The sequence below is a fragment of the Salvelinus alpinus genome, chromosome 35 (genome assembly GCF_045679555.1).
Source record: "Salvelinus alpinus chromosome 35, SLU_Salpinus.1, whole genome shotgun sequence".
NCBI classification, from domain to species: domain Eukaryota; kingdom Metazoa; phylum Chordata; class Actinopteri; order Salmoniformes; family Salmonidae; genus Salvelinus; species Salvelinus alpinus.
In genome coordinates, this window is record NC_092120.1 from 22,600,453 (window position 1) to 22,623,146 (window position 22,694).

At 46.8% G+C, this 22,694-nt stretch overlaps 1 protein-coding gene across 1 annotated transcript in view; it reads right to left on the bottom strand.

Moving 5' to 3' along the window:
- Nucleotides 1–22,694, bottom strand: part of LOC139564602 (neuroendocrine convertase 1-like) — a 71,580-nt gene that overhangs the window by 25,870 nt on the left and 23,016 nt on the right. The window contains exons 4-6 of the mRNA XM_071384262.1: nt 2,366–2,476; nt 2,003–2,096; nt 1,287–1,472 (exon numbers count right to left, since the gene is read on the bottom strand). Coding sequence (XP_071240363.1) covers nt 1,287–1,472; nt 2,003–2,096; nt 2,366–2,476 — 391 coding nt within the window. The remainder of the gene's footprint in view (nt 1–1,286; nt 1,473–2,002; nt 2,097–2,365; nt 2,477–22,694) is intronic.

Genomic DNA, 22,694 nt, shown 5'->3' on the forward strand with positions numbered 1-22,694 from the left:
GCTCAAAGAGAGAGTGAGGAGAGAGAGCGTGAGCTCAGAGAGGAAGGGAGAGAGAGAGAGTCTACCTTGTCTTACAGAGTTTACTGCCCTGCGGTGGTATCCTTCAGCATGCTGGAAGGTCACGGCGCAGAGCCTTCCTTTTTCTCTTTCAATTCCATCTGGCTCTTTCACCACCTTTGACAATTGTCATCATGACAAATCAATAAAGACTATCTCCAGTCCTGCCAGAAACACCCCTCCAGCCTCCTCCACCCCCTCCACTGTCCTTGAGTAAAACACTGATACAGGAGATAGCTGTGTTAAGTCCTCTCCAAGTCTGTGTGGTAAGGCATCCCTCTCTCTGTGGCCAAGTGTGTAGTGCAAGGTGTGCATTGCGTTCCTATTTGTGTTCATGTTTACTGTAAATGTGTGTGTGTTTGTGTGCTGAGTTAAGGTAAGTTGTTGCGTATTGTGTGTGTGTGTGTATGCATACAAACAGTATGTGTTGTCTGTCGGCTGATTTACAGTAAGCTGCTGTACGTTAAGGGTTGTGTTGTGTGCTGTGTGTGCTGATTAGCAGTGTGTTAAGCTGTGTTAAGCTGTGCCGAGCATCGACAGCTCCCAGTGTTAATGCGTGTTGAGCACACTCTAGCCTGTGTGTCACTCTGCTGTGTTCTCTGTGTCTCCACAGCGTTGGGCCTGAGTAATTGGTCACAAAGGGGACAGTAAATCTGCAGGAGGACGTGAGTGTGTGCGTGTCTGTCTGTGTAGTGTGTGTAGGGAGGGAGGAGGTCCCCTTCCTCTCGCCAGCTTTTTAAAAATCTATAAACCTCCAACTGTTTACAAGGCCTGATTCCCATTTGACCTACACATGCACACACAAACATGAACGCACGCACGCACGCACGCACGCAAACACACACTAAATGACCTCACCCACTTTGTCTCATCGTTGTCTGCATCGCATGACAGTCAGTCTGAAGTCTAATTGGTCATTCAGTGGAATGGACCAGGGATTCTTAATTTCCTTTCCATTTAGTCCCTTCCTCAATATCAAACATCACTCAGTGAATCCATCAACGTATCACAGAGAGGAAAATAGAAAAGGCTATTGTCGGATGAGACTGGGATGAACTGAGTCTAGTCTCGAAAGTGTTCATTTAACTAGATTAAAAGGATTTCTATGAGCTCTGTGGAAGTGATGCATGTAACCCTTTCCAAGTTAAATGTCCACTAGTGAATTTGCTGTGTGAGGTGAATTTAAAGTTATTTTGGGGGTGTAAACATGGTAAAGCACTGCGGCTGACCTTGAGTGTCCAGACGCCGTGAGGGTGTTCCCCCCAGGACTGTACACTCATCAGGGTCCAGTTCCTCAGGCCGGCGGCCGAGTCATCGTTGCTCCGCGTGGCCAGGAGCAGAGACACTGTGCCCGCCGGGGACACTAGGGCTATGGAGAGGTCACCACGACACACACTGCTGAGACTCACCTTCACCTGGGGTGTGTGTGTGAGTATGAGAGAGAGGGAGACAAAGACAGAGAGTATGTGACAGAAAGAGAGAGAGACAATTGTGTGCATGTGTGTTTGTGTGAATGTTTGAGAGAGAAGGATACAGACAGAGAGAGAGGTGGGGGAGTATTAGTATTAGTATTAGTATTAGATGAATGACTTAAATAAACAGATGCGGTGTACACGCACCCGCCCCCGTTCATCTCACACAGCACATCTGGTGTGACAATGTCACATCTGAGAGTGAGATGCTGCCGAGCTTTAAAAGACTGACAGCCTGCTCCTGTTTACAGCACATTCCCATGGCAACACATCCATCAATCACACTTGCAGCGATGCCCTGGCCAACGCTTTCTGCCAGGAGAAAGCAGCCAGAAACAAACCCTTTTCAATTGACATAGTGACAGACACGCATGCACGCACGCACGCACATACACACACACACACTTCACTATTTCACACACAGTTAGAGGAAGTGGTGTCTTGGTGATAACATTTGAACCTGTCTCTCTGACCTGTACATGCTCCAGCGTGTTGACCTCAGCGTCCGTCCCCAAGCAGTCTGCTGATTGGATGTTCACACTGACCTCTCCTCCAGAGGGCAGGATCCTTCAGAGAAACAATCACCATCACAACCATCCACACAGCTGTCAATCAACTGTCAACAACACACAAACCTGCTGCCAGATACATCACCCGGCTGTTTTTCATAATTTTGTTTTCTTTATTATTTCTTTATTTTTAATTTGTGTTATCCCAAAGTACAGAAAAGATCATAAAGTATAGATATCTTGTTGTCCCATATATCAGTTCTTAGCCTTCCTGCCCCCTCTGCACCGATATGTTTTTAAATGGATGCTATAGCATTGTGACAGCACCTGATGGGGTCAAGAGTGACTTCCTGTGTGCACTTCCTGTGAGGGGCGACAGCCTGGAACTGTAAGGCCTGCTGCACCATCAGCCCTGCATCCAGAACTCCAAACCCATACCTGAGACCAGGGCAAACCCATTGTTAGACAAGGACCATCTGTATCATCTGGTATATCACTTATATATTGCTTCTGTGTGTCCATGTGTACAGTCACCAGTCAGTCTTTGTCTGAGTAGATTTGATTCTAATGTGCTTTAATTGATGCAGCGCTATGTGGTGTATGTGGTGTGTGAGGTGTGTGAATGTGCATGTTAAGGTGACTGTGAAAGCTTTTAAGAAGGTGTGTGTGTCCTAAGTGCACAAGGAAATGCGTGTGGGTGCACCTGCTCTAATGGTTCCATACGAGGAGGCAACAAGTCATTTCCAGGAGGATGATGTTGTCCTCTGACACAATCACTTCCTATTCTGTCCGGGGAGAGAGAGGGCTGCTGTTGGCGCTCCTGTAATTGTGCTCGACGATTGATTCTGAACGATGTGCCGTTCATGGGCTGTAATCAAGCCCCATTATTCACTCTTTACCACCACGATCAGGCCGTCACTACACAATGGCTTTCCCATAAACAGCTCTGCCTTATTCCCACCCACCTCTTTCTCTCTGCCTCTCTCTCTCTCCTCCATTCCTCTTTACCTCTGTCCTCCACCCATCTATCACTCTCTCCTACACCCCTCTATCCTTCTCTCCCAGACTGCCTTCACACCAAACCCTCTCCCTCTGTCTCTCCTCCATCCATCTTTCCCCCTCTCGCTTCTCCATTCCTCTTTCCCCCTATCCTCCAACTCTCCATCCCTCTCTCCCAGAGACGATGGCTGTAATAATCACGGTTGTTAGCCCGAATGCTGCCGTAACGCTCCCACAACATTCCCAGTGGTAACCTCAGAGGGTGACAAAGAGCTCGTAGTGTAATTACCATCGCTCCATCATTAATCTGCAATAAGTGAAAGTCATTAGTCTGGATGACGGGCCTCTCTCTACCGCTCTCTCTCTCCGTGTTTCTCCCTTCTCTCTCTCTCTCTCTCTCTCTCTCTCTCTCTCTCTCCGTGTTTCTCTCTTCTCTCTCTCTCAGTGAAGTCAGGGAGAAGGAGCTGATTTATAAGTCAATCCGCTCTCTCTCTCACCCTCTCTCTCCACCACCGTTTCCGTCAGTGCAAGAGACAACAGAGAATGAGGACTGGCAAGAGGGTCCGGAGGACTTACTGACTTTTAACATGCGTAGATGGTGGGCAAGGCGCTGTACACCCTCGGTTTCAACGTTAGACACATCAGGAGCTTAGTGGAAGTGAAGGGGCATCAGTGGCAGGGGGAAGTAGGGTCTGAGAGCATGGCGGGGCACAGCTGGAGGGTGCTCTATAAGCTCCCAGTGCCAAAAATGTCAGGGGACCTCTCTCTCTCTCTCTATGAGGAGGTCTCATTAGTGAGACAAAAAGTCAAAGTCTCTGAAAGTCACCTTCAATTGATCATTTACATTTTCCTAGATATTTATCCTTGTATAAAGGGATGGGCGCTCTGTCAGTTCATTGAGTGATTGGCCCAGTGACGGACGGTCATTTTGCTGCCCAATCTCCCCCGTCTCGCACTCTCTCAATTCAATAAATGCTTTATTGGCATGAATGGATGGTTGCCACTGTTGCCAAAGCAATAGATATTAAGTATTTCATAAATTAACAATCTTTCTCTCTCTCTTTATACCCCCCCACATCTCTCTCTGCTCTGTCTATCTATCTGAGGGGTGGACCAGAGTTCCCCTTCTGTGTCCCCAAACAGCAACAACAGGATTTAATGGACAAAATCTAATCCCACACTATCACCACCGCTGAGTCACCAGCCACGACTCATCATTAGCCATGTAGAGATGCTACTGTCATAACATGTACGCTAAGAATCGGGAAGCAAGTACAGGGAGTGAATTGAATAAATAACGGAACATAGAACAAAACAAGAAACACGAGCAGCGTACAGACATGAAACAGAGTCAGTAACGCAAGGGGGAAAGAACCAAAGGGAGTGACAGATATAGGGGAAGTAATCGGGAAGGGGATGGAGTCCAGGTGAGTCTCATGAAGCGCAGGTGCGCGTAACGATGGTGGCAGGTGTGAGTAATAACGAATAAACTGGCGATGTCGAGCGCCGGAGAGGGGGAGCGGGAAGAGACGTGACAACTGTAGTCGTCTGGGACAAGATCATTTGGGTTCACTTGAATACCGTGGGCAATATTTATAAGATAGTACTTTTAAACAGTTAAACTTAAACTATCAGGTTTCATCTTTGACGTATGACAAGTCAAATTCAGGATAAAAAAAACAACATTGATAGCAAAGACCCATTGTGCTATTGTAGGCATGTCTTCCATCCACCGTGTCCTAACACCACAGTGCGTGACTGTGTGGGCCGTGCTTTTGCTCATAAAACGGAAAGTGTTAGCGACCGGGGCTTGTCACCTCTCTCCTGTTTAGTAATTAAATATACCATCCTCCCCATTGCCCTGAACCGGGCGCTGTGCAGCTATTAAATCCCAAGCTTCAATAGATCAATCAGGGTTGGCCCCAACTCCACAACCATAAACCTGAGCAGACATATATCTGATAGAAAAAGCAGTAGGAAACAGGTTTACCCACTATAGAACATGATGAAAATGACAGATTTTATGTCCTGCCACGTCAATAAATTGCTACAGCTGAACTGAGCGGAGCCTATTTCCAGTGAAACTCCCCACTCAGCCATCAGATGAGATCCCTCGAACTAACACGGGGGGATACAATACACTACATCGGAAGAATCGCCTGACTATAACATAAAACCTGAGTAAAATGTGTTTTTCTTACCCTACATTTTCCCTTATACCAAACTGTATGTACATATATTTTCACCTTTCTTGAAACAAATGATTAACCAGCAACAACAGCAAAAACCATTGTTCCTATTGTAGAACCGTTTGCATTTATTTCACAAGTCTTTAACGAAAGGGTATGAATGCAAAACAAAAATCCCAAGAGCTAACAATTAAACTAAACTTACAAAGTACAAAATGTATTTCAAAATCAACAGATATACCATATGCAGGCGAACAAGATATCCCTAGCCTCCAATAACAAAACAGGCATGTGACCCTGTGATTCTAATTGCGCTGTGTTCTAATCAACCATCTGGTTCCCCAGTCTGCGCCAAGCTGACGAATGAGTGACAGGCCATCTTCTGTCCACCCGGCACGGGGCATGTAAAACCCTGACCCCCTCCAGAACCCCTCCAGACCAATCTGCAGCCTCAGATTCTCTGCATCTCCTTTCACTCACCAGTGGAAACGTCTGCCCTCTCACAACTCTCCTGTTCTTTTTATCTATTAGGACTCAGGCTCCTCCCCTCGCAGTCTCTCCATGGCCCCTCTTTGTAGCTGTCGAGGAACCCTTTCTTTTTTTTGTTCCCCAGACAGTTCTACCCAGGACAGAACCATTCTCTGTTGACATTCACACCATCTGGTTGTGGCGGGGGGCGGGGGAGGTGCTTCCACATGCAGGATGTGAACTCGTCACGCACTTTGAGGTCCCGACCCTCCCTTTCTTCCTGCAGTCCGTGTCTAAGAAACATCGATAGGGAAGCCTAATATAACTCCATCTATCATAACATGTAAAAACACAGAACTAATGACTGGTCAGGGATACAGTCCTCTTGGTCTCCCCTCCCTCTCTCTGCAGCGGTACATACCACTAAATATACCACCTCAATAGAAGTGTCTCTAAAGAATCACTCAAGCTGGACTAAGCAGCTGCCTTTGAGTTAGGCCATTTCCCCAGGAGCGCGGGAGAGTGGGGCATTGGCAGGACCTCAGAAAAAAGGGCACCCATCTGTTCTCCCAGTGAAAAGGTTGGTGACACCTTCTGTGGTACCAACAACCCCTAATTAAGTGGCCAGGAATGTGCCAGCGGCAGACTATGTGATTGGGCGGGTTCGCCTTGCTTATCGCCGCGGTGACACGGCGAGCCCCCACTCCTTGCCCCCACTCCTCACCCCCCTCTCGCCCCCTCTCCTCCACACATCTGTCTATGCATGGCAGGTAACAATGACAAAACACCGGCAGTATTATAGGCTTGATCCGACTGCCGCATAGACTCTTTCAGATGTGGTTTACAAGCCGTTAGCCTCGATTATTATTTTTTTTATCCGTATGTATCATGATTAACAGCAGTATGTTTTTAACGCAGGATTGGAGGTCCTGACAAATCCCATGCTGATCAAACATCTCCCGAGCTGTACTACTACACACACACACATACATAGATTTGATTAACATTGGACTTAAAATGAAATAACAAATGGACTTACTAAATTCCACCGATTTTCATCTCACTTACAGCCAAATACCTCTCTCCAGAAATGTTCCTAATTAGGCTTATTAAGTAATTAAGACAAGAGGTCTTAATTAAATTGGTGCCACTGGGACCTACACAGCGCAAGGCCTTGCCATAAAACACTTTCCTCCTTTGTTGGTTTAAATGTTAATTGTAAGACACACAATGCTATTTATCGGAATGAAATATTGATGATTTTCACAGACTTTGTTCACATAGGTTGATAGCAGGATTTGAGACAAGAAAAGCTTTAAAAACACTAATCAAGCCAGCATTTGACACTCCTTTTAGGTTTCCTTAAAATGGCTTTTCGGAGATTTATTAGACAAGTGTCCGTCTGACAGTAAATTGCAGAGGCAACAATGAGTAGTGCTTAAAACTCTCCTCCTGAAATGTCAAGTAAATTACCTTGCAAAGAGTTAAAAGTTTAATGAAATATCTGTCAGGAGAAAATGAGGGGTTTGGCACAGGCCTTGGTATGGTCTCTTCGGAGAGAGGGAGAGAGAAAGAAAAAGAGAGAGAGAGAGCGAGAGAGAGAGAGAAAGAGAGGGCAGCAAAATGACCGTCCATCACTGGGCCTATCACTCAAAGAAGCGAGCGTGTAAACATCCCTTTATACAAGGAGACTTCTCCAGGAACATTTTAAGGATCAATAGCAGGTGACCTCATTCTTAGCGTCCAACATATTTTGATTTGTCACCTGAGTGCTATTCAAACACAAATTCTAAGTGGGTTTGAAGACGAAATTCTGGGGGACGCTTTTGTTGGATGCACACCAAGCCCCGGTCCCTCTGAAGGACGGTGCCCTTGTGAGTGAGCATAGTGCTAAAAGCTTGGCAGAAGATTCCATTCAAAGTCCCAAGTGTTTTTTTGTTGTTTTTTTGCTGAGCAAAGTAACTAGTCCTTGGTACCATAGATTAGAACCCATCTGCCATCTATAGTGTAGTACATGAGCATCAAACATAGTTGAATCTCTCCTCTTTAGTTTATTAAAGCATCTGATACCCACAGTCATTGGTCTGATATGGAGTTGTGTGTTGTTTTTGTTTTTTTACCATGGGGCATTTGGGGTTCATTAGTCCATATAGAGATTCATATACTCTTGTTAGCAACTCTCTCCATCAGGCACTTTTGGGGAATTGAAACACTCGGGACAAAGTTATTGGGTGAATTTTTCTCCCTTGGTTATTACTGGTGCAACTCTAGGGCAGCCATATATCCTCAGATTCTGTGTCGACTAATTGTGTGGTATCGCAAATGAACTCTCGATTGGGGGGGGGGGGAAAAACAGGCAACCTTATATGGAAATGTCTTGTATTTTTCTCTCCCCCTAGCGAAACATCAAAATTGCTACTTAGCATGAATTATACATGAGTGGGGGTGGAGGGCACGGGGACCGTCTCGCCCGCGGCACTGTGGGAGTGGGGTGCTGCACACCCACGCCGAGAGAGAGCTCACCCCCCCCCCCCCCCCCCCCCCACAGGAAGTACAGCGCTCCACTTCCCCTGTCCCTCTGGGCACAGCTGTGTGTCACACACAAATCAAAATCAAAATCAAATCAAAGTTTATTGGTCGTGTACACAGTTCAGCAGATGTTATAGCGGGTGCAGCAGAATGCTTATGTTGCTAGCGTTTAACAATGCAGTAAAATGTCAAACAATTTCACATTTTAAATAACATTTCAAAATCAAGAAATGTAGGAATGCATCCAATCAACAACCCAAATAGCACTGTAACAGTAATCCAAGTGCATTCAACTGTATATGTACTGTATATACTTTACACCGGAGGAATTTACACAAGATATACTAAGAACGATATGTACAGCAGTAGATATATTAGAGTGAGCTATGTCTATAGTGAGCTATAGTATATACATAAATATGCAATGTGTAGAAACAGTGTAACTAAAATGCTATGTACAGTAGCAGATACACACAGTATGTACAGAAGTAGTTATATTCGATGAGTAAACATTATTAAAGTGACCAGTGTTCAATGGCTCTATGTACATAGGGCAGCAGACTCTAAGGTGCAGGGTCGTGGACCGGGTGGTAGCCGGCTAGTGACAGTGTCTAAGGTGCAGGGCAGGGTAATGGGTGGGGCCGGCTAGTGATGGCTGTTAAATAATTTTGGTCCCAGCTTTGATGCACCTGTACTGTCTCCATCTGCTAGATGGTAGCAAGGTGAGCAGGCCGTAGATCGGGTGGCTGAGATCCTTGATTATCTTCTTGGCCTTCCTGTGACACCGGGTGCTGTAAATGACCTGGAGGGCAGGCAGTGTGCCCCCGATGATGCGTTGGGCTGACCGCAACCCCCCTCTGGAGAGGTTGCGGTCGGTGCAATTGCCGTACCAGGCGGTGATACAGCCCGGCAGAATGCTCTCGATGGTGCATCTGTAGATGTTTGTGAGGGTCTTAGGGGCCACGCTAAATTTCTTCAGCCTCGTGAGGTTGAAGAGGCGCTGTTGCACCTTCTTCACCACACACACTGACTCAGAGGGGTTGGGCTAAATGCTGAAGACACATTTCGGTTGAATGCATTCAGTGACTAGGTATCCCCGTTCCCTTTCACTCTCCCTTTCCCTACTCAGCCCACTTTATCTACTGAACCATCAATCGAACACACATTCTCTCACACATTCCATGTATACTGAATATGATCAAACATATATTTACACACATACACCCTGAAGTGTTATCTCACACACTCACACAATCCATCACATCTACACAGCTACTGCTACACACCGACACAAAACAGACATATTCTTTTCTCTCTATATCCAACGACATATACTTTGGGTACACAAGCAAGAACATAGATTTTCTCAGGTCAGAAGCTACATTTAGTCACCGCCAATGTGAAGAAAGAAGACTAGCTGATGAAGTTGACTGTATTAAGGATAGAAATTGGATCGTCTCTGTGTTTATCCAACACCGTCTAATTCAACATAAACACCCAATCAGGAATCAGGGTCAGGGGTCAACGTCACATCACCACGCTGGCCCCCATTCTCATCCTCCTGCTGCTCATTAAGCCTCCTAATCAACAGGAAAGCCAGTATATCACACACACACACACACACACACACACACACACACACACACACACACACACACACACACACACACACACACACACACACACACACACACACACACACACACACACACACACACACACACACACACACACGCACACACGCACACACACAGGACTTCTCCTTCCTGTCTCCCTCACTAATTATGTAACAATTACACAAATAGATTTTTTCATTCATAGGAAATTCTATTATTTTGGATTCACTCGTATATTATTACATGAAACGATCGTTCTATCAACAGTGGGATTGTTGCTCTGTGAATAAACCATATCTTAAATTACCTTGCCTCTCTGTAGTAAAACACATACAGTTCAGAGGCTCAGAGTAATTGGCTTGGAGAAGATGAACAAAAAGAGAGAAGAAAAAGGTCTCCATAATTAATACATCTATCAGGCTGGCCGTGAGAGTCAGCAGGGCACAGCCGCCTCTGCCCTGAGACCATGGATTCTCCATATTCATCTGGATTTTATAGACCACACTGAGTTGTGGCGGTATCTATAAATCGTAGAGACTGTAGAGAGTGTAGCGGTGTGTGTGACCTTGTCTGTGTGGTGTCCTATAGGTGGGCTGCTTGCCTGTGTGTGTGTATGTGTGTATGTGTGTGTGTGTGTGTGTGAGTGACGCGGTGACCAGTGGCCCTGATAATCTTTATGATAAATCATCCCAGTGCAGCCTGCCTCTACAGCCATGATGACTGACAGCTCTAAATACCTGGGAGGGTAGCAGGGTGGTTTAAAGGCCTCCAGCATTCACGGCTTCGGCTCGGCACCCCAGTTTCCCTGTGTAAAAGAGCAGCAACATCCAAAGCCCGCAGTCTCAAATTGTCATTCTAGCTCAGTCTCAAGGCACCATTCTGGCTCGATCTCATGTCACCGTTCTGGCAGAGGTTCAAGTCTCACATTGGCTCCCATTCAGGCTTCGTGCTGGCTGGGTTTCAAGGCCCACACTGGGCTGTGCTTCAGCCTCCATTGGGGTTCTATGTGGCTCTGTTTCCGGCAGGGCCCCTTCAGTTTCAGCACCCTGGGTTGCTGGCCTCCTGCCCGCGCAGATCAGTGGGAGATCTCAGCAGAGCCCTTTGTTTGGGGTGGCATTTTCCCACTCGGCCTGTAATCTAAACACCTAAAGCATCTCACGCTCGACAAATCGGCCCAACAGACGATGGAGCGGCACAAGACAAATGGCTGGAGGCAGTTCAAACCTCCGGGACTGATGGCATCTGACCGGGCCTGACCTCCCAAAGGTTAAAGGCACGTTCACTTACAAAGCAATCAATTATCGGGGCTGCGTGGCCCCTTTTAACAAACGTTCCCCTCGCTCGCAACGACAGCCACACTTTTAAAACAGCAAGGCTTATTAATGAGTATCGCTACCGTGGAGACCCCCCCCCCCCCCCCCAATCTACAGTACAGTGTGTGTTACAGTTTCACAATTACAACACAACTCTTAAACAAGCTACTTTTTTGCCTTCCCTCTCCTGTGTATCTCTATCTGCCTTTCTCTTGTTCTACACTCTCTGTTTTCCTCCCTGGGCTCTCTCTCTCCATCGGATTCTTTCTCGTTCTCTGTTTCTCTCTCTCCTCCGTATTTCTGTCTGTGTCTGTATTTTTATTTTTTTTTCCTCTGTTTTCATCATGGGCTCTCTCTCCGTGTCTCTCCTAACTTTCTCTTTCCCTCTCTGTTCTCTCTCCCTGATCTTCCTCTCTCTCTCTGTCTGTAGTCTCTCCTGGTTTGTGTTGCAGGTTTGTCCTGCTAGCTGAGCTCGGCGGGCCCCTCAGCTGTTCGGCTGTGTTAGTAATTACCATTTCATTAAGAATGACAGTTTCGGGGGTTGAAGCACCATTTCATCGGGGTCTCGCGGGAAAGGTGCTCGCCAAAATTTGTGCGCGAACGGCAATTATATCTCTATGTCTGCAACTCAGTATTTTGTACTTGGTTGCTTGACGACAGCGGTGAAATTCGAAGCAAAAATGTGTCTCGGATGGATAGGCATACAGCGGAGGCCATTCCTGGTTAGCGCAATAGATCAGAGGTATTAGACTAGAGATGGAAGAGCTAACTGAAGAATGAGGGTGCTTCATATAGCAGTAGGTATGTATAATCTCTCGTCACACAGCTAGAACTGCATAATGCTTGAACGCAATAGCGCAGTAAGGGGATGCTTGTCTTTGTATGTGTGTGTTTTTAGCATGTGTGTGTCAGTGTGTGTGTGTGTGTGTGTGTGTTTTGTGCGTGTTTGTTTGTGTACCCACGTACACGTGTGTGTGTGCCACTCGCTGAGAACCAGGGAGGAAAGAGCTGGTGTGAGTTATAGTGACAGGATCCGGAGCTTGTCTGCCAGGAAACCGGTTCAGCTCTTCTACTTGCATGTCTACTCTGAATGACGGCACACTTCCTTCTTACACATTCCACACAATTGCGTTCCGCTAACACGGGATCAGGGAAGGAGAGGCAGGATCCTGGGCCATATGGAGAGGGCCGCGGGGCCCAGTGAATAAATGGGATATCCCCAGCTCATCCCTAGATCCAGTCAGGGCGATGAAACAGCAGCATTAATGAAACACCAACACCCCAGCCGACTGCATGCACCACAAGATGGATAGCTATATGTGTGTATATATTTGCAGGTAAGCCAGAGGAGCTGTAGGGAGCCTGCTTATTGACGTGACCCCGGAACCTCCAACCCTACCCTCAGCTCCATTCTCCATCCCCAGCCCGAACCGGTAGCAGCAGGGAAGGCAGACAAGTGCAGCCCTGCTCTGCTAATGCATTCACCAGCCAGCCCTCATCCAAGCAGGCAAAGCACTTAATTACTTAAATTGATCAGTATTAGCTTCAATTAGAGAGGGACACTGGGGGGAAAACAAGGTCCTGATTCCTGCAGACAGATCACAAGCAGAGGCGAAGGCAGAGGTGGCTCGACGAGCCTCCGACACACACACCCTAAGCCCTAAGCAGGGGTGGAAGATAGGCAGGATACTAGATATGCATCCTCGGTGGAGCTGCAGTAGGGAGTAGGGATAGGAGAAGGACCCCCCTCTCCCGTCCCTCTTACAGTGCCTGTGTTTGTGTTTCTAGGGCGCTGGGTGACCTTTGACCTCGGGCTAATGAGAGCGATAACGAGGATTAAAAGGGGGCGACTGGAAGGTGTCTGCGAGGGGGTTTAAACAATTACACTCGGCTGCCAACATGCCTTTTCCTCATGACTCAGGAAATTACAGTCTCTCTCTCCTTTTCTGGCCAGCACAAAAGAAAAAGGCTTATGGAAAAATAATACATTATCCGGGGCCACATTAACTTTGATGTAAATCGCTGGGCAATTATGTTTTAATAGGCCTTTAAGAGAATGAGTAATTGGGGGTGACAGTGGTGAGGTTGATCATGGTTACCCATCTCTCTCCCTCTGTGCCCAGCAGAACAGGCCCTGGCCATTGTGTATCGGTCGAGTGGAAGTGTGTGTATGTGTGTGCGTCCATGCAGGTGTGTATGTATATGGGGTTGGAAGCAACATTATTTTCCAATAGTTCCGTTCCGAATAGAACCCCTGTTTTTTTCCCGTTCCGTTACAGTGTTCCCACCAGCATTATAAAGTTCTGAATGAACAGTTCACGCAGTTCCTTTTCAGATTTTTTTGTTGTTGTTGAAACAAGTGAAACATTTTTTACATTTAGCTCATTCATTTACTCCGCCAATTAGCATGGATAGAGCAGCTTGATATGGAACGGGTAAGCTGGTTGTTTATATGTTTGATTGGTCAAATAGGAGCGAGATACAACTGAAAGTTCACAAGTGGGGAGAGAACGAGAGAGAGGGGTGGACATATAGGGGGTGTAACGATCGTCTTGAGGAGAGAGATTGGACCAAGACGCAACGGGTAATGAAGACATGATGAATTTATTAAACAAGACGAAAACGAACTACACTTGATAATAAACAAAATAACAAAACGACGTAGACAGACCTGAACTGGAAAAACTTACATAAACACGCAGAACAGGAATAGACTACACAAACCGAAACAGTCCCGTGTGGCGCGACAAACACAGACACGGAAGACAATCACCCACAAACAAACAGTGAGAACATCCTACCTTAATATGGTTCTCAATCAGAGGAAATGAATTACACCTGCCTCTAATTGAGAACCATATCAGGTAACCCATTAACCAACATAGCTACACATAACATAGAATGCCCACCCCAACTCACGCCCTGACCGACTAAACACATACAAAAACAACAGAAAACAGGTCAGGAACGTGACATAACCCCCCCCTCAAGGTGCGAACTCCGGACGCACCAGCATAAAGTCTAGGGGAGGGTCTGGGTGGGCATCTGTCCGCGGTGGCGGCTCAGGCTCTGGGCGTGGTCCCCACCCCACCATAGTCAATTCCCACTTTTGTAGCCCCCTCCCAATGACCACCCTCCAAATACACCCACCTAAAATAAGAGGCATCAGCGGGACAAGGGGCAGCACCAGGACAAGGGGCAGCACCGGGACAAGGGGCAGCACCGGGACAAGGGGCAGCACCGGGATAAGGGGCAGCTCCGGACTGAGGGGCAGCTCCGGACTGAAGGACGGCAGCTCCGGACTGAAGGACGGCAGCTCCGGACTGAAGGACGGCAGCTCCGGACTGTGGGGCAGATCCGGACTGGCTGACGGCTCTGGCTGCTCATGGCTCGCTGACGGCTCTGGCAGATCCTGGCTGGCTGGCGGCTCTGGCAGATCCTGGCTGACTGGCGGCTCTGGCAGATCCTGGCTGACTGGCGGCTCTGGCAGATCCTGGCTGACTGGCGGCTCTGGCAGATCCTGTCTGGTTGACGGCTCTGGCAGATCCAGTCTGGTTGGCGGCTCTGGCAGATCCTGTCTGGTTGGCGGCTCTGGCAGATCCTGTCTGGTTGGCGGCTCTGGCAGATCCTGACTGACGAATGGCTCTAGCGGCTCCTGACTGACGAATGGCTCTGATGGCTCGGGACAGACGGATGGCTCAGACGGCGCTGGACAGACGGATGGCTCAGATGGCGCTGTGCAGACGGATGGCTCAGATGGCGCTGGGTAGACGGATGGCTCAGATGGCGCTGGGTAGACGGATGGCTCAGATGGCGCTTGGCAGACGGGCAGCTCAGACGGCGTTGGGCAGACTGCAGACTCTGGCCGGCTGAGGCGCACTGTAGGCCTGGTGCGTGGTGCCGGAACTGGTGGTACCGGGCTGGGGACACGCACCTGAAGGCTAGTGCGGGGAGAAGGAACAGGGCATACTGGACCCTGGAGACGCACATTAGGCCTGGTGCGTGGTGCCGGAACTGGTGGTACCGGGCTGGGGACACACATCTCAGGGCTAGTGCGGGGAGCAGCAACAGGACGCACAGGACTCTGGAAACGCACAGGAGGCTTGGTGCGTGGTGTAGGCACTGGTGGTACTGGGCTGGGGCGGGGAGGTGGCGCCGGAAATACCGGACCGTGCAGGCGTACTGGCTCCCTTGAGCACTGAGCCTGCCCAACCTTACCTGGTTGTATGCTCCCCGTAGCCCGACCAGTGCGGGGAGGTGGAATAACCCGCACCGGGCTATGTAGGCGAACCGGGGACACCATGCGTAAGGCTGGTGCCATGTAAGCCGGCCCAAGGAGACGTACTGGAGGCCATATATGTAGAGCCGGCTTCATGGCACTTGGCTCAATGCTCAATCTAGCCCGGCAGATACGAGGAGCTGGTATGTACCGCACCGGGCTATGCACACGTACAGGAGACACCGTGCGCTCTACTGCGTAACACGGTGTCTGCCCGTACTCTCGCTCTCCACGGTAAGTACAGGGAGTTGGCGCAGGTCTCCTACCTGACTTCGCCACACTACCCTTTAGCCCCCCCCCCCCAAGAAATTTTTGGGCTTGACTCACAGGCTTCCGTGCTAGCCGCGTACCCTCATAACGCCGGTCCCTCTCTCCGGTTGCCTCTGCTCTCCTAATCGCCTCCAGCTGCTCCCATGGGAGGCGATCTTTTCCAGACAGTATCTCCTCCCATGTGTAGCAACCCTTGCCGTCCAAAACGTCCTCCCATGTCCATTCCTCCTTCGTGCGCTGTTGTTGCGGCTTTCTCCCCCGTTGCTTGATCCTTGGTTGGTGGGTGATTCTGTAACGATCGTCTTGAGGAGAGAGATTGGACCAAGACGCAACGGGTAATGAAGACATGATGAATTTATTAAACAAGACGAAAACGAACTACACTTGATAATAAACAAAATAACAAAACGACGTAGACAGACCTGAACTACATAAACACGCAGAACAGGAATAGACTACACAAACCGAAACAGTCCCATGTGGCGCGACAAACACAGACACGGAAGACAATCACCCACAAACAAACAGTGAGAACATCCTACCTTAATATGGTTCTCAATCAGAGGAAATGAATTACACCTGCCTCTAATTGAGAACCATATCAGGTAACCCATTAACCAACATAGATACACATAACATAGAATGCCCACCCCAACTCACGCCCTGACCGACTAAACACATACAAAAACAACAGAAAACAGGTCAGGAACGTGACAGGGGGATTGGCCTGAAGCGTTGAACATCATGACATGACCTGAATTGGAACGTGTTTAGGCTTTTACTAGCATCAGAACTTCACTGAATTACATAATTATACACTAAATATTAGGAATATATACAAATACGCTTCCGGAATACTAGTTCTGTTTCCATTCCTCTAAAAATTATGTTATTTTCCGGCTTTCAGTTCTATTCCCTAAATCGGTTCCAACCCCTGGTATGTGCAGTATGTGTTTTTGTTAGTATGTGTGTGTGATTCAATCGTCCCCCTCCCCTGTCTTGCTCTGGAAAGCTGAACGTGAGCCTACACAGTGCCCTCTGACCTCTAACCCCTATCCCTAAACAGTGACCTGTGGAATATCAATGTGTGTGTTGGCCATGCAGGGCTACTGCTGGGTGTAGAGGGATCAGGATCAATGTGAGGAGAGATCACTACAGACAGACCCACCTAGTGGAACACTAACTAATGAGACTGGCCAAGAACACTCACACAGCAGGCCCAGACAGCAGGCAGGACAGAGAGCAGAACAGAGAACAGAGAGCGGGGAGGGAGGGAGGGAAGGAGAGGAGGAATGGAGGTGAGAGGGAATTTAATTGTTTCCTTCAAAGAACAAGCTAGTCTGGTACAGAGGAGTCCCCGAAAATCTCATATGCAGTCTGCATCCATAGTAAACTGTACTAGCACAGTGATGCAGTGGCACACATTTATATTGAGCCAATACACACAAGGCATATCAAATACCATCAAACCTGATCATCTCAAATTGTTCCAAATTGTGATGTAATTGTGTAAATGTTTGCATGATTTCACATTAAAGCTTCACATTTCCTAATTGTCATTATTTTAGATACTCCCCTTCTATAGAATGTTTTCAGAATCACTTTTATCTCCCACTCACAATTATATCAATGCCGCATGTTTTTCTTTACACTACAGGCAATGGTCAGGCAAACCTAAATATTTCAGGACGTACTGTATCTGTATAATCACCTCAACATAATTCACAACAAAACAAGACCATATGCACATCCGTTCCACTTGGGGACCCACCAGTCACAGAGATGTGAATTCTGATGAGTCATTTATCAAACTGCTCACTTTCATCCATTACTGTCAACACTGTGAAGGCACTTAAAGGACTACTTTACTACAACGCCTGTGAGTATGCAAATTTAGCAGACTATATTTCAGTACTTAAAGACCTCTCCGTGTTTAGCTTTCAACCAAGCTTCTCGTATAATTCTCTTAGGTTTCTGAGGCAGGCAATTTACGCAAACAGCAGGAGTTTCGTTTTAAAATAACCAAGCTAGCAAGAAAATCTGTTTTATTTTGTGGTAAGGTAACCCCCCTAAAAGTGTGTCCAAATGACATGAGTGTCAGTTGTACACAAGCCCCTTGCATCACAGGCCCAGACCAACCCACACACACAATTTAACACTATTCTCAGATTTAATTTAAAGAGACTTGATGCTCAAAGTACCTGTCAATAAATCAACATACAGTATAAGACACAGCTTGAACTTTTTATTCTCATGTTCAAACTGTTAATGGGAGAAAAGTATTGGATGCCATATACTCTACTTACTATTGACATAGTTTATCAGCTTGTCTGCAACATTCTCTTAACATTGTGTGTTCTACTCTGTGAGATCCCTAACAGTGTTTCTGTGGTCTGCATTCTGTCCTCTATCCTAGATATTCCTGGTCTGGTGTCTCCATGGTTCTTCTGTCTATGTGAGGGTCTTTTATAGCCCCCCCCCCCACATACACACACATCCCTTTCCCTCCCCTGTCCCCCTCCAGCTGCTCTGTCACCCATGTCGCCAAGGGGACAAGGAGAACGTGGCGTTTCCCTGGATCAAAAATTTACGAGCAATTAAAAGACGGGCGATGTGGAGCATCCATCAGCCAGTGCTGCTGCCAGGATGGGTGAAGGGGCCGCAGTAAACCACACGCTATATACTTTTATATCTGTTTTCTCTCCAAAGAGGGAAGGTTATGGCAAAATTATGTTTTACGGTCCACAGTTCGGCAGGGATGTAGACATCTTTCATGAAACGCTGGCTTGGAGGTCACAGCCCGAGGGAGGAAAGACAGAGAGGAGTGTGCGCGGTGTGCTGTGTTGTGTTTTGTATGGATGTGTATGTTTAGTTATAAGATACAAAACGCGGAGGCTTTTAGTGTGTGTGTAAGAGATATGTACCATCCTATGGTCCATTAGTTACTACGGTAAGAGTGACCTGACTACTTTGTTGTTGTTTAAGAGGACACAATTCAAAAGTGCTCCTCTTCACTCAAAGACACGCACGCACGCACACACACACACACACACACACACACACACACACACACACACACACACACACACACACACACACACACACACACACACACACACACACACACACACACACACACACACACACACACAAATGCACACATTAGTATACAAAGACAAATGCACACACACACACACACAAATGCACGCACACATGTAAACGCACACATAAAAATGCACAAACAAACAAATGCACACACACATAGACACGCAAAGGTACTAACACTAATACACAAAAAATGCACACCAACTCTCATGCATCACCACGTTCTCTCTCTATTTCTGTCTCTCACTTTTTCTGGCTGTATGCGACAGGCCTAGACTCATTTGCATCCTTAATTGCATTGTAATGTACTTTTAATTTGAAAACGGAAGCAATTCATTATTTTGATATGGAACAAAATGCCCGCAAATGTAAACATTCTAATAGTTCTCCATTTTTCAAAAAGGGGGATTGGAATCTTATCTCATTTTTATACCATTTCGCTGCTCATTCTCCTTGATATTCACTTTGTCTTTACAGGGACGGCACCATTTCTTTGATATTTTCTCTCAATTATTTCCCATCCAATCTTCCACGGTACAATTACAATAGTTTCACCTATTCTATCCAAAGAGATGAAAAGAAATTAAGCCTGTTTGGACGTGCCGTGCTCTGGACTGTATCCTCCCCCAGTGCTGACACACCCAACTTGCTATTTCTGGGTCAGACACTTCAAGTGAAGATACTAACCAGAGATACATTTTTCCACTGTCAACCACATGATCAATAGGTGTCAGTGTTCAAAGGAATACAAAGCTGTATGAGGTGGTGCCAGAGCAGCTTCATTTGTGTGGACCTGGGATTACACTGGCACTGTTCCTCTGTCAACCTGATAAACACATTTCACAATGAAATAGGATGGATGCATGTTATTTTTTTGGCTCTTTTTCTCCAGCTCACTCTCTCTATTTCTTCCCCCTCCCTTCTTTCAATCTCTGCCCCCTTCTCTCTCTGCGCCTCCTTTTCCGCTTCCTCTCTCCCCCTCTCTCTCTCTCTTTCTCTCTCTTGCTCCAGAGGGGGCAGGCAACTCACTGACATCCCAGCAGGCCTAGCAACAGCCAATAAATTATGAGTGACAAGCCTTTAGACCAATAAAAATGCTGCCATATTTCATGCACAGTAAATCTGATTGCAGATTGCGCTGGCGTGTGGCGGCTGACATGTTTATTGTCGCCATGGCGATGGGAGCTAGGGGGTCGGTCTACGACATCAGTGTTTCTAAAGCTCCTTAGTCTGTATGGAGGTCACACAGATCGAATTCTGGGTATACACTCGTATACACTCACCCCCCTTTCTCCTCTACATCAACCTCCTGTGAAACAACTATTCTATCGCAACCCTAGAAGCCTTGCAGTTGCTCCTATCACAACAGCCATCTGCCCTCAACACAGTACACACAAGTCCCCAATGAAACCTTTGGCCTACCATGTTAAACCGAAACCACAAACTACACAAACACCACACGTACACAACACATACACATCCTTCATGCACAGAAATACTTCTCCCAACACAGCCATAACTCAGCTATAACCCCACCTTAACCCTGTCCAGGCCCAAAGACAATCGTTCCTGAAAAGTGAGCCGATCCTCAGAGAACCAGAGAAGAAAACCCATCCCAGATCCCACTCCCTAACCATTGGACTTCTTTACACCTTGAAACGCGTTGTGAAGACTCATACATTTCCCCTCTTTAATGTGTCGTTTCTGTTGTGTTAACCGTGCTTTTCAACCATCTTTCACATCCTTTACCACCGTAGAACAAAACTGTCCTTGACCTGGAGAATAGCCAGCATCGTCACACTCTCTCGTAATTTCTACTGCAACACAATATCTCCTCTTAGCCTAATCTGAACCTAGGATTTGTTGCATTTTATCACCATCTCCTAACAACTGTACCCATGTTAAATGACCCTAAGCCCATGCACTGCTCTGACGGTCTTTATCCACACAATGAACCATTCGTTGTAATTACTGAGATTCAGCACAACATTGCGATCAGGGCATTACCAGTCCTCTGCCACATCACCTAAATGTATGTATTTCAAAAACAACTGCACTGTGATTAATCATTATAATCTAATTCATCTATTCTTCTCGGAGAAACAGACTGGTTATAATCTGTTTTATTACATATCGCCGAGAGAGAGCGAGAGAGAGAGAAGGATTAAACCAAAAGAAAGAGAGAGAAGGAAGGAGAGAGAGAGAAGGATTAAACCAAAAGAAAGAGAGAGAAGGAAGGAGAGAGAGAGAGAGAGAGAAAGAAATACGGTATAAAGACGGAGACAAAAAAGACAGATAAAAAAGAAGAGGAGAAAGTGACTGATGAAGATGCAGTGAGAGAGGGAGAGTGATAAGGAGACGGGGGAGAAGGGGGAGAGAGAGTGCGGGAGAGGGAGAGAAAATACATTACAACTCTGAGACTGATTACTGCGATGCCGTTGCTCGACTGACATTGTAAAGGCGTTGTAAACGCGATGTAAAAGCATTTATACGACGTGTGGAGGAGCCTGGCGCTTAAAGCATCTCTCACTCTGATTCTCGCCTCGTACATTAGGAGAGAGTGCTTCCATTTTCCTGAGCCCTGCTCGGTGCAGTAAATCAGAGCATCGATACACGCTCAGACACTCGTCAGACACATGCATGGTGACACTAACAATGCTACTTCTCCCCTGCCAAAATAATTTATTCCCAAGTCATAAAAGAGTGTCTGTTTTACAATGTGGGTGTAATATCAGTAGTATGGTGTAGTGTCTGAGGTGTATGTATGCTGTCGGAAGTGTAAATCAAATCAAATGTTATTAGTCACATACGCCGAATACAACAGGTGTAGACCTTACAGTGAAATGCTTACATACGAGCGCCTAACCAACAATGCAGTTAAAAAAAAGAAATACGGATAAGAATAAGAAATAAAAGTAAAAAGTAATTAAAGAGCAGCAGTAAAATAACAATAGCGAGACTATATACAGGGGGGTACCGGTACAGAGTCAATGTGCGGGGGCACCGGTTAGTTGAGGTAATATGTACATGTAGGTAGAGTTATTAAAGTGACTATGCATAGATGATAACAACAGAGAGTAGCAGTGATTTAAAAAGGGGGGGGGGGCAATGCAAATAGTCTGGGTAGCCATTTGACTAGATGTTCAGAAGTCTTATGGCTTGGGGGTAGAAGCTGTTTAGAAGCCTCTTGGACCTAGACTTGGCACTCTGGTACCGCTTGCCGTGCGGTAGCAAAGAGAACAGTCTATGACTTGGGTGGCTAGAGTCTTTCACAATTTTTAGGGCCTTCCTCTGACACCACCTGGTATAGAGGTCCTGGATGGCAGCAAGCTGGGCCCCAGTGATGTACTCGGCCGTTCGCACTACCCTCTGTAGTTGATGTGAGACATGACCAGCCTTTCGAAGCACTTCATGGCTACAGACGTGAGTGCTACGGGTTGGTAGTCGTTTAGGCAGGTTATCCTTTCTAAGACACACGTTCCGCTAGCAGAACCCCTCGACAACATTCCGCTGAAAAGGCAGCGCGGGAAATTCAAAAATATTTTTTAGCAAATGAAAGATAAACATCTTGTTAATCTACCCATCGTGTCCGATTTAAAAAATGCTTTACAGCGAAAACACAACATATGATTATGTTAGATCACCGCCAAGTCCAAAAAACACACAGCCATTTTCCCAGCCAAAGATAGGAGTCACAAAAAGCAGAAATAGAGATAAAATGAATCACTAACCTTTGATGATCTTCATCAGATGACACTCATAGGACATCATGTTACACAAAAAAGTATTTAGTCAGCCACCAATTGTGCAAGTTCTCCCACTTAAAAAGATGAGAGAGACCTGTAATTTTCATCATAGGTACACTTCAACTATGACAGACAAAATGAG